We start from the raw sequence: 12,260 nt of genomic DNA on the forward strand, positions 1-12,260 counted from the left end.
GCCGTAGGGACACACAGCCACGGGGACAGCCCTAAGGACACCCAGCCATAGGGACCCCCCCCCACCCCCCCCCCCAGCCCAGCCCTCCCGCTCACCTCTGCCTCTTCCTGGGCAGGCTGTTGTTCTTGATGAGCAGCGCCTTGATGTGCTCGGCCAGCAGGTCGTCGTGCTTCAGCCCCCAGTGCCGCAGGATGCTGGTGGTGAACTGGTCGTCGGGGTGGCACGGGCGGCTCAGCACCATCTTCACCATCTCCTCGCTGGGCCTGCGGTGGGGCAGCGGTGGGGCAGCGGTGGGGCAGCGGTGGGGCAGCGGTGGGGGGCTGAGCGCCCTGCCGGGAGGGGGGCTGAGCGCCCCGCCGCAGCCCCAGGGTGCCGCAGTGCTGTGGGTTGCAGCGCTGGGGACGGGCAGCACTCACTTCTCTCGGCGCAGCTGCAGCAGCAAACAGGAGAGAGCCTCGGGGTGCTCTGCAAGGAGAGCGCAGGTCAGCAAGGTGCAACGCCGGGCTGTGCAGCACGCAGCACTGCACAGCACTGCACAGCACCGTGCAGCACTGCGGAGCACTGCACAGCACTGTACAGCACCATGCAGCACTGCACAGCACTGCACAGCACTGCACAGCACCGCACAGCACCGCACAGCACCGCACAGCACTGCAGAGCACCATGCAGCACTGCACACTGCAGAGCACTGCAGAGCACCATGCAGCACTGCAGAGCACCATGCAGCACTGCACAACACTGCAGAGCACCATGCAGCAATGCACACTGCAGAGCACTGCAGAGCACCATGCAGCACTGCACAGCACTGCAGAGCACTGCACAGCACCATGCAGCACAGCAGAGCACCATGCAGCACTGCACACTGCAGAGCACTGCAGAGCACCATGCAGCACTGCAGAGCACCATGCAGCACTGCACAACACTGCAGAGCACCATGCAGCAATGCACACTGCAGAGCACTGCAGAGCACCATGCAGCACTGCACAGCACTGCAGAGCACTGCACAGCACCATGCAGCACAGCAGAGCACCATGCAGCACTGCACAACACTGCAGAGCACCATGCAGCAATGCACACTGCAGAGCACTGCAGAGCACCATGCAGCACTGCACAGCACTGCAGAGCACTGCACAGCACCATGCAGCACTGCACAGCACTGCAGAGCACTGCACAGCACCATGCAGCACAGCAGAGCACCATGCAGCACTGCACAACACTGCAGAGCACCATGCAGCACTGCAGAGCACCATGCAGCAATGCACAACACTGCAGAGCACCATGCAGCACTGCACACTGCAGAGCACTGCAGAGCACCATGCAGCACTGCAGAGCACCATGCAGCACTGCACAACACTGCAGAGCACATGCAGCAATGCACACTGCAGAGCACTGCAGAGCACTGCAGAGCACCATGCAGCAGTGCACAGCACTGCACTGCACACTGCAGCAATGCACAGCACCACACACAGCACTGTCCCATGCAGCACAGCACACCATGCCAGCACAGCACCATCACATGCAAGCGCAGCACAGCACCATGCAGCACCCCATGCAGCACCGCCCCATGCAGCACAGCACCACGCTCACCTTTGTACTTGAGGTGCTGCAGGATGGGGATGATGGCCTCCAAAGGGATGCTGTGCGCCAGGAAGAGCTGCCACGTGCAGTATTGCTCAAAGGTCTCCCAGTCCAGGCTCTGAACTGAGGGGGGAACACAAACGAGCTGCTAATTAACGAGCTGAGGCTCGTCTTTGCAACTGCAAAGCTGGGTCAGGGCGATGGGAGCTGTGCCACGATGGGTCCCAATGTGGGGGGAGCAGAGATCTGGGGGCTGGGGGCTCTGCAAACCCACGGGGATGGAGGGGGAGGGTCGTGGGGTGCCCCCCCCCCCAGGTGCAGCACTCACTGAGGATGTTGAGCACGGAATCCTTGCGGAACATGACGAGGTTCCCCATCATCACGTGGCAAACCAACTCCTGCAGCTGCAGGGAGAGCACGGGGTCAGCATCACTGCTCCATGGGGAGCATCTCGGTGCAAGCAGGGATCCCAGCACTCTGTGAGCTGCAGGAGGCTGCAAACTGGGGGCTGGGACCCCCTCCCCCCCAAGGGGGGATGTGGGGGGGGGTCCCAGCCCCTCTTAGGAGGAAGTTTTTCAGCCAGAGGTGGTGAGGCACTGGAACAGGTTGCCCAAGGAGCTGTGGATGCCCCATCCCTGCAGGCATCCAAGGCCAGGCTGGATGTGGCTCTGGGCAGCCTGGGCTGCTGGTTGGTGACCCTGCACACAGCAGGGGGTTGGAACTGATGGGCATTGGGGGCCTTTTCAACCCAGGCCATTCTAGGATTCTATGATTCTATGGATCCTAATGGCACCCCATGGATCTTAATGGCACCCCATGGGTTCTCTAGGCAGCCTGGGCTGCTGGTTGGTGACCTGCACACAGCAGGGAGTTGGAACTGATGGGCATTGGGGGCCTTTGCAACCCAGGCCATTCCAGGATTCTGTGATGATTCTATGATTATGGCACCCTGAGGATCCTTAAGGCACACTATAGGGTCTTATGGCACCCTATGGATCCCTATGGCACCTTATGGGTTCTCTGGGCTGCCGGTTGGTGACCTGCACACAGCAGGGGGTTGGAACTGATGGGCACTGGGGGCCTTTGCAACCCAGGCCATTCTAGGATTCTATGATTCTATGGGTCCTAATGGCACCCCATGGATCCCTATGGCACCCCATGGATCCCTATGGCACCCCATGGGTTCTCCATGCAGCCTGGGCTGCTGGTTGGTGACCTGCACACAGCAGGGGGTTGGAACTGATGGGCATTGTGGGCCTTTGCAACCCAGGCCATTCTAGGATCCTATGATTCTCTGATATGGGCTGTGCTGGGCTGGGCGAGAGGCAAAGCGTGGTGGGGAAGGGGGGCAGAGAATCATAGGAAGGAACGAAGGAATTGCAGAAGGGAGTGGGGAGGAAATGCTGTGATTGGGAAAAGCTGAAGCTCTGCCCAGCCCAGGAGTGGGGTCGGGGTAAGGTGATGCACTGCAGCCCCACGCAGCTGGGGGTTATGGGGCACACTGTGCTCCAGGTGACCCAAACAACGGGATTACGGCACGCAGCTCTGCAGCCACAGCTGTCCCTTGGGTGCAGCTCAGGAGGAGGAACCCAGAGGGTGAAGGGGCACAAAGGAGGGGTTTCAGCCTCCCGGGATTGCAGGGCAATGGAACGCAGCTCCCACCTCACCTGTGCTGAGTCGATGACGGCCACGATCATATTGAGCAGCTCGCCGCTGCGCAGCGTCTCATCTGGGAACTGCAGGAGGGCAGAGCAAGGCCTGGGTCAGGGGGGGTTGGGGAGGGGGGCACAGAGCTGTTGTGGGGATCCCCGCGTTTCCGTTCCCCTTTCTGCTTCCCCCAGCATGAGCAAATCCAGCATCAGCAAGGGGGGGGGCAAAAGGCCATGGGGAAATGGGGGGGTGGAGCCCAGAGCTGGAGGGATGTGTGGGGATTCTGCTGCTGCTGTGTGCAGTGTCACCTCCCAGCCCCAGCTGTGGGGGCTGTGTGGGGCCATACAGGGCTGTGTGGGGCTGTGTGGGGTGAGGGATAAGCATTGGTTTCAGTGCAACCATATGGGGCTGTATGGGGCCATATAGGACTAGACAGGGCTATATGGGGCTGTGTGGGATGGGGTGAGGGATAAGCATTGGTTTCAATGCAACTATATGGGGCTGTATGGGGCCATATAGGGCTAGACAGGGCTATATGGGGCTGTGTGGGATGGGGTGATGGATAAGCATTGGTTTCAATGCAACTATATGGGGCTGTATGGGGCCATATAGGGCTAGACAGGGCTATATGGGGCTGCATGGGGCTGTGTGAGGTGGGGTGATGGATAAGCATTGGTTTCAATGCAACTATATGGGGCTGTATGGGGCCATATAGGGCTAGACAGGGCTATATGGGGCTGCATGGGGCCATACAGGGCTGTATGGGTGAGGGTGAGGTCTCAATGCAACCGTATGGGGTCAATAGGGGCCATACAGGGCTTTGTGGGGCGGTATGGGGCAGGGTGATAGATGAACATTTGTCTCACTGCAGCTGTATGGAACTGTGTGGGACCTTATGGGGCCGTATGGGTCAGGGTGATGGATGAGCACTGGTCTCAATGCAGTCATATGGGGCTGTGTGGTACCCTATGGGGCTCTATAGGGCCATATGGGGCAGGGAGATGGATGACCACAGGTCTCAATGCAGCCATATGGGACCTTAAGGGGCTCTGTAGGGCCATATGGGGCAGGGACCATTGGTCTCAACGCAGCCATATGGGACCTTATGGGGCTCTATAGGGCCATATGGGGCAGAGAGATGGATGACCATTGGTGTCAGTGCAGCCACTGGGTTTAGTGCTCATCCATCCCCCTGACCCATATGGCCCCATACAGCCCCATAAGGTCCCACACAGTTCCATACAGCTGCAGTGAGACAAATGCTCATCTACCACCCTTCCCCCTGCAGCCCCACAAAGCACTGTATGGCCCCATATTGACCCCATACAGCCCCACAAAGCCCTGTATGGCCCCATATTGACCCCATACAGCCCTGGGTCAAGGTGAAGGATGAGCATTAGTCTCAGTGCAGTTGTATGGGGCTGTATGGGGCAGAGTGATGGATGACCTCTGGTCTCAATGCAGCCATATGGGACCATATGGGGCCGTATGGGGCCTCAGAAGCAAAGCAACCCCACAACCCCCATCCCCACCCCCCCAGCAGGCCGGCGCCCGCCCCACCTCTGTGTAGATGGATGGGGTGAGGTAGCAGAGCAGCCGCACGTCGTCCTCCTGGCAGGCCTTCATGTCCATCATCAGACACGTGTGCAGGTCCCCCAGCTGCGTGGCCTGAGCGAAGGACTCGTAAAGGTTCATCTTCCCTGCTGCTGCTTTGCTGGGGAAAAGGGGGGTGGGGGGAGAGTTGGGTGAGTGGGGAGGCGTGGGGGGCTGAGTGGGGTCTCCCCAAAGCCCCGCTGCCTACCTGGCTTTTAGGTAATAGAGGAGGTGGTACCCGATCTTGGGCTGCTTCTGGTAGAGCTCCGAGAGGAGATCCAGCAGCAGGGAGAAGCCGCTGTTATCCTCCTGCATCTGGCACAGGTTCCTGGGGGGGGGGATGGTGGTTGTGTGTAGGATGGGATATCGGGGGGGGTGGGATATTGGGGATGGGACACACACTGGGAATGGGACATTGGGGGTGGGACACACACTGGGGACAGGATATGGGGATACTGGGGATGGGACACACTGAGGATGGGATGCTGGGGATAGGACACTGGGGATACTGGGGGTGGGACACACACTGAGGACAGAATATAGGGGATGGGGCACTCACTGGGGATGGGATATGGGGTTACTGGGGATGGGACACACACTGGGGGTGGGATATTGGGGTTACTGGGGATGGGAACACACTGGGGATGGGAATGGGGATACTGGGGACGCAACACACACTGGGGTCAGGATACTGGGGCGGGACACACAGTGGGAATGGGACACAAGAAAGCCCTGCCTGGGCCACCTCAGAGCAGACCAACCTAAATATGAGGTAGAGTGGCTTCCCCACCGACTCCTCCAGAGACCTGCGGACAAACGCAGCGCTCAGAGCCCCGTGGTGCCCAAACAGGGGCAGAGCTGTGGAACCCCGGGGGTCAGCCCCAATAACAGTCAGTGGGGAGGGAAGCAGTGCTGGTTTGTGAGCGTGGCACTGAGAGCCCAGGCTGGGCAGCCTGAAGGGAGCTCTGGCACCGTGGGCGCTGTGCTCCATGAGCTGTGCTCCGTGCTGACTGCTGGTGAACCCTGCAGAGCTGCTGCTTTCAAGCACAGCCTTCTGCAAACGGAGGAAGTTTTACTGGGAAAAGCCCTGGGGTGAAAGGATGAAACAGAGAGAAATAAACCCTTACTCCTCTGTGATCTCTTCTGGCAAAACCTCCCCGCGGAAGTGAGCCTTAAACAGCTCCTGGAGGCAGGAGGCAAGCACCGATAGCTGCTCGGAGTCAAAGTCCTCCTGGTGGGGAGAAAGGAAGGGATGAGGAGGGAGGGATGCTCACACCCTGCGTGGGGACGCAGCAGCACTGCTGGGAACGACCCCGAGCTGCTCAGGAGCAGCAAATGCTGCAGGGCTGAGCAGCAGCAGGGCCCCCCACCTCCTGTGCAACCCTGCCACCCCCCGCAGCTGCAACCCACTGAGCTCAGCCCTGCAGAGGGCCAACACGGAGCCCTTTACCTCCAGGACTTGATCCACGATTTCCTGCATGACCTCACACTGAGCTTCCGTATCGCTGGAGCAGAAAAACAAGAGGAAATCCAAGTTAGAAAGGAAGATACTGTGAGAGTGCAGGACGAGGGGGCTTTGTGCTGAGCTGGCTCTGCTTGGGAGCCCCCAGGCCCTGTTTTGGTGCCAGGAAGGCACAGCTCCAAAGCACAGAACGCAGAGATCGAGACCTGGGGAAGTTCACCTACTTACAAAATGCGCCAAGCAAACCAAACAAATGGAATGACTGAAAGCATCAGATTAAATGCGCTTAAAGCCATAAATTAGGTTAAAGCAGCCTGCTAAGCCAAGGACTGAGAAGCAAGAGCTGCTGACAGAGCCTTCCTTAGGTGGTGTTAATTCCAAGGATGCTCAGAGCAGAGATGGGGAACGTGCAGATATGTGGAATAGTCCAGCCCATGCAGGGATGCACTCACAGCCCCCACTGCCACCAGCACAGAAGGATGCAGCCCAAAGCTTTCTGCCTTCCCAGCACTGATGCAGAGAAGCAGCTGCTGTGCCCAGGTCTGAGCCTGCAGGGCTGTGTTGGCTCCGAGAGGAGCAAGCAGGGCTGCATTTCAGCACTGTAAGGTCTGGAGCGCTGCTGCCCCAAAGACACCAACGTGGAACACCACAAACCAACCTCCCCTTCTGCAGCTGCAGAACTTTATCCTTCAGAGACTCATCCAGCTGGTCCAGGAACGGCGTGATGTCCACAGGTTCCTCCACAATGGTTTCTTTGATCGGATGAAACCTGAACTCCCTTTTCTTCCCTGCAACGAAGGAAGCATCCCTGGGATTGCCTGCAGCCAGGGGCACCCAGGGCCAACCCCATTGTGCTGTGGGGCCGTGCAGGGCCGTGCTGTGGGACATGAGGGGTTTCCCAGTGCAGGGTGCAGCCTCTCTGCCTCCCCCCTGGGAGGTGTCTGAGCTCAGGAAGGCAGCACGGGATGCAGGCATAGGGGTGCACAGAGCTGTGCTCCCATTCAGCACAGCTCCCAGAAGCGATGCTGTGCCAGGTGCACACACACACGTGTGCACACACACACACACACACAGCTTGCTCACTGCCTGCACTCAGGACTTCCCCATGCCCTGACCCATCCATCTCATTCTGGGTCATAGGAACCAACTGCAGCGCAGCCCAGGAGGGCTGGGGCCAACGCAGAAGCCAGGGAGCTGTGATGATGGGATGGGGAAACGATGGGATCCCCTTTGCAGAAGTGTCTGCACGTGGCTTCTGACCCTGAGCCCCAACAACTGCACACGGTGCCACATCCCACATCCTGGGGCTGTGCTCCCTGCCCACTGCCTACAGGAGCAGCAGAAGCCCCCAGAGCCTGACTACCAGGATTCAGGACCCGCTGGTGATGCCTCCTCCAGCCCCAGGGAGCCAGCAGAAGGATCCCAGCCCTGTGCACCCTGCTCAGCCCCACGGCTTTGAGAGGGGCTCACAGAGGCCTCCAATGAGCGTAATGAAAACCGTGTGGCCGAGCAATGAGAAGACTGAGCCTCAGCAGCTGCCTGAGAACAGGGACAGCCTGTTCCCAAAGAACCCACAGCACAGACTGCTATCACACACAGCGGGGTGCTGGAGCAGAAAGGCATCCAGAGGGGGCTGTGGAGTGGAGAGAGCTACGATGGCTGGTGCTGAGCCGTGGGGCAGAGCACCATGCAAGCAGATGAGGCCAACAACTTTCCTTTGAGTGCAGAGCTGTGTCAGCCCTGCAGAGACCAGCATGCAGCAGAGCCCAGGGCTGAGCACCTCTTGCAAAAGGAAATCTGGTTTTTGAGATCCAGGTCTGCTTGGAGCACAGGAATTTCCACTGCTGATGGGAAAGTTGTTGTGCGGGAGGTGGTGCTCACGGATGCTGCCTGGGGCTCTTCCAGCACTGCTGCTCACCTTTGCTGTTCAGGTCCTCTTCATCATCACTGAACGCAGCCTCGGCGTTGTCATAGCAACTGTCATCTTTGTCTGACATGTGATTGTCCATCTCCATGGAAACGGGCTCCTCAATTTTGACTGTGGGTACAAAGGCAAAGGAGTGAGAGCAGAGAAAGGATGGGACGGATGGCTCCCGGCACAGCCGCAGGGCAGGACAGGCTCTGCCAAAGGATGCTGCATAGGGCTGGGAGCTGAGGAGCTCTGCAAAGGGCAGAGAGGTTCAGGGTGGGTAATGCACCCTGCGCAGCTCATCCTGGGGATGGGACCTCGTGCAGCTCCATGCAGCCATCCCCATGTGCTGCAGGGCTGCATGGAGCAGCTCAGCACCACGTGGGGCTGCTGGGGGGGTGGGTTCTGCTGCGGCAGCTGATGCTGTGGGGAAAGCAGACAGGCTACAGGCACCCTCCTTTGGCAGAGCTGGCAAAGCAGCAGCACTCTCTCCAGTTAAATACAGGTTAGAAATGCTCGCTCTTTGTTGAACCTAATTAAGGCTAATCAATGAGCATACAGAGACAGAAGGGTAAGCACCTCCTGCGGAGCAGAGGGAGGACAAGGCAGTGTGTGCCTTTAGCACGCTACAAGGCTGAGATGAGGGCAGCTCATGGGCATTTGGGCACACAAAGCTCTCCCTGGAGCCCCACTCTGACCTCCCAGAGCCGTGCTCTGGGTCAGCACTGTTGCAGCCCCCCCTGCTCCCTACCCCTCATTACCTTCAATGGGGGGCGAGGGGGAGCTGCAGAACTCTGGGAACTTCTCCCTCAGCATGGCTCGGAGCTCCTTGTCCAGCTTGGGGTTGTCAAAGAGAGGGGCCAGGTGGCTGTGGAAGGAAGGGGATGAAAAAGAACCGAGATGCAGCTCCTGCTTCCCTGCAGAGCTGAAGCCCCATGGCAAGGCCCACCAGAGCCTCCAGCACCATCCCCCAAAAATCCCTGGCAGCCCTGGGCTTCGCCCTCCTGGTCCCATCAGGTTTGCTAAGAGCAGAGCCGGGGAGGTTGGTGCACAGCAGCTCTGCCCATGCAGCAGAACCCAGCGATGCCTTACGCGAGGACGCGCTTCTCCACGATGTGGGTGAGGGAGTTGAAGACCCCCTGCCGAACGTGAGCTTCCAGCGGGGGGTAGAAGTTGGGAATGATCTGAAAGGGAGAGAACACGATGGCATCAGTGCCTTCCTGGACACAGCCAGCTCCAGCTGTGGCTGCCCAGAGAGGCTGTGGCTGCCCAAGGTTGGGCTGGATGGGCTCTGAGCACCCAGTGGAGCTGGGAGCGCCCGTTTGCTGCAGGGGAGCCGCATGAGATGGCTTTTAAAGGTGTCTTCCAACCCCAAGTGCTCTGTGATGCCACGAGCTGCTCTTGGCTGAGAGGGGTGGGAGAGCTGAGTGCAGCATCTCAGGAGAAGGAGCAGCCCATGCTTGGTTCCCTGCCCCACATCTCCCAGGGGTGAGAAAACCACATGAGTGCTGCCCTGGGGGCTGCAAAGGGCCCTGGAGGCAGAGCTGTGCTCCAAGCAGCTGCAGGAGAGGGGGAATAAGAGATGGGAGCTTGGGCAACATTCTGCTCCATCCACACGCAGCTCTCTGCTTGTGGAGGAAAGAAAACAACTCCCTGAAATGAGGCTCAGCCCAGGAACCTTCCACCCAGATCCTGAGTCAGCTGCTGCTGTTGGACACGCGCAGCTCTGGGATTCTGCTTCCAAGAAGCCCAGCAGCTCTCCCTGGGACCCAACGACCAGAACCAGCCCTGGGGGCACAGCCCCACACCCTGCCCAAGGACAAAGGGAGGATGAAAGGACGGCTTGGGCTGGGGAACATCGAATCCAGATTGTGTTTACCCCCGGGGGACGACGCTGGGCCAAACACTGCGTTTGGTACTGCTACAGGGGAACAATTCAGAAGCCTTTTTCCTAATTCTCATCCTTTCTGGAAGGGTCGATTTGCAGACTTGGGAAGTTTTGCATGTGTTCCCACAGTGGCATTCCCACTAATGAAGGACACGTGGGCCCAAACTTGGTGCTCCAGAAGCAGCCCTGGACTAGCAGCCGTGTTGGTCGGTGGCTGCTTTCTTTGTGCTGCACTGGTGGTGCCTGCAGGGTGAGGCTGTGCAGCTCTGGGGATGGCGCCCAGCAGAGTGTGGGGAGGGGATGTGGCTGCAGCCCCTAAAAGAAGCTGCACGGAGGGAGCAGCTCACCCGGCACATGAAATCCAGCAGCGTGGCGGTGATGGCAGGGTGAGGCTTCATGGAGTGATGCATCACAAGAATGGCAGGCTCTGGTGGGAGAAAGCAGGGAGCACAGTGCTGAGAGCCCCAGAGATGCCCACAGCCCCTCCTGCTGCCCTATAAGGGTACTTCTGGCTCCTCGCAGCTCTCATCCAGCTCCTAAATAACAACCAGACTTCAGGCAGCCAAACTGGGCTCCTGCTGACCCCAGTGGGCCGTCACAGCAACCCCCCATGGCTGGAGAACCCACAGAAGGAGACTGATGCTCTCTGGAGATGATGTGTTGGGCCTTCCCCACCCGATCCCTCTGCCTCTGCCAGCTCCAAAAGCCATCACCCCCTCTTCCAACCCCCATGGTACCTATATTCATGATGCTGTCCTTCTCAGGGTTGAAGAAGAGCCAATCATAGAACAGAGCCAGTTTGGCATTCGAAGCAGCAACGTTGGACTGGAGAAGGAAAAAAACAAACAAAGATTTGATTCATGGGGGAGCTTTGAGATCAGGTGGGAAAATTCCTGAGCAAAACTGCTCCAGAGCAGAAGTGAAGGGGCCTCCTGCCGTGCTCCTGCACAGACCTTAGAGGCATCCAAGCACGTAAAGCAAAAGCAAAGGGCGTGATGAGATGGAAGGTGAAGCTGGGAAAGCTGATCCCAAAGGATCTAACATGTGGCAGAGCCAAAGCTGGAATGCAGAGCACGCAACAGCCCGATGTCATCACTGCTCCGCAGCTCCTGACCCCAGAACTCAGAGCAGCAGGAGGTCACCCCCAGTGCAGGGAAGGGATCCCACGCAGCTCTCAGCTCACCAGACTTTGGGGATCACAGGGGCTGTGGGGGCAGTGGGAGCAGCGAGGGCTGTCAGAACTCACCGTGCAGGTGGTGAGCAGCCACCCGATGATGGCCCAGCGAGGCAGGATGTCGGAGCTGAGCACCTCGTTGGATGGGTGCACCACCCCACAGATGTAACGGATGAGGTCGCAGCGCAGGGATTGGCTGTCAGGGGTGGACAGGTATTGCCTCTGGAACCAGTCCTGGTACCGCTTCTGCTGCCCGAACCGCACCTGAAGGGCAAAAAAAAAAAAAGGGTTTTGCTCAAGGGATGCTTAAAGCCCCGCTCAGGACCACCCGCCCTGCAGCAGCACCCAGCCTGGCCAGGGGGGAGCAGACGGGGTGGATCTGCACGGCTGTAAGCACAGATAAGAGCTCCGTGCTGTCACTGAGCAGCTCCTGGGCCTCTCGCACAGCACTGCTGCTGTCAGAGCTCTGATAACCCACCGCAGAGCAGCCTTTCGGCCTTGGAAAGCAGCCAGGCTGGAGCAGAGCTCCCTGCAGCCCACCCTGCATCAGCACCCGGCCCTGCTGGCGGTGCCCTCCGTCCCCAGGGGGGGTGGGTGAGGGCTCTGCTCACCCTGGAGGTCATGAAGAGCAGTTTGGTCTCCATGTCGGGGGTGAGGCGGCACGCCAGGAATTTGCGCGAGGTCCTGGACTGGAGGAGCTGTAGGACACCTGCAGGGAGACGGATGGGGTTATGGGCTGCACAGACCCAGCAGGGATGCACCCAGGGGGAGGGCAGCTCGGAGCGCTTCCTTCTTCAATGCTGAAGGCACTGGGACTGGAGAGAGAGCATGATTTTGGCTGGGAATGGCCCTGCTGGAACAACCCTTGTCCAGAGAAAGCTTTGTCAGAGAGCAGCAGCGTGGAAGGAGGGGGGTGGGGGATGTGCAGCACAGCAGAACGGGATCTGGAGGAGGGATGAAGGAATGCAGACACTGAGCCTCAACACGGAGCATTCCCCATCTGACC

General features: G+C 59.1%; 1 protein-coding gene across 2 annotated transcripts in view; it reads right to left on the minus strand.

Annotated features, from left to right (window-relative positions):
- The window catches only part of INTS3 (integrator complex subunit 3), a 28,471-nt gene that overhangs the window by 2,525 nt on the left and 13,686 nt on the right, over window positions 1-12,260 (minus strand). For both annotated transcript variants that reach the window (XM_090126894.1, XM_090126895.1), the window contains exons 9-26: window positions 11,866-11,963; window positions 11,327-11,518; window positions 10,818-10,905; window positions 10,428-10,507; window positions 9,285-9,376; window positions 8,954-9,060; window positions 8,202-8,321; window positions 6,942-7,071; window positions 6,272-6,326; window positions 5,949-6,052; window positions 5,583-5,627; window positions 5,030-5,149; window positions 4,789-4,942; window positions 3,246-3,314; window positions 1,907-1,982; window positions 1,588-1,701; window positions 417-465; window positions 96-263 (exon numbers count right to left, since the gene is read on the minus strand). In XM_090126894.1, coding sequence (XP_089983020.1) covers window positions 96-263; window positions 417-465; window positions 1,588-1,701; window positions 1,907-1,982; window positions 3,246-3,314; window positions 4,789-4,942; window positions 5,030-5,149; window positions 5,583-5,627; window positions 5,949-6,052; window positions 6,272-6,326; window positions 6,942-7,071; window positions 8,202-8,321; window positions 8,954-9,060; window positions 9,285-9,376; window positions 10,428-10,507; window positions 10,818-10,905; window positions 11,327-11,518; window positions 11,866-11,963 — 1,861 coding nt within the window. The remainder of the gene's footprint in view (window positions 1-95; window positions 264-416; window positions 466-1,587; window positions 1,702-1,906; window positions 1,983-3,245; window positions 3,315-4,788; window positions 4,943-5,029; window positions 5,150-5,582; window positions 5,628-5,948; window positions 6,053-6,271; window positions 6,327-6,941; window positions 7,072-8,201; window positions 8,322-8,953; window positions 9,061-9,284; window positions 9,377-10,427; window positions 10,508-10,817; window positions 10,906-11,326; window positions 11,519-11,865; window positions 11,964-12,260) is intronic.

Source organism: Phasianus colchicus, chromosome 30, assembly GCF_987193195.1.
Source record: "Phasianus colchicus chromosome 30, bPhaCol1.hap1.1, whole genome shotgun sequence".
NCBI classification, from domain to species: domain Eukaryota; kingdom Metazoa; phylum Chordata; class Aves; order Galliformes; family Phasianidae; genus Phasianus; species Phasianus colchicus.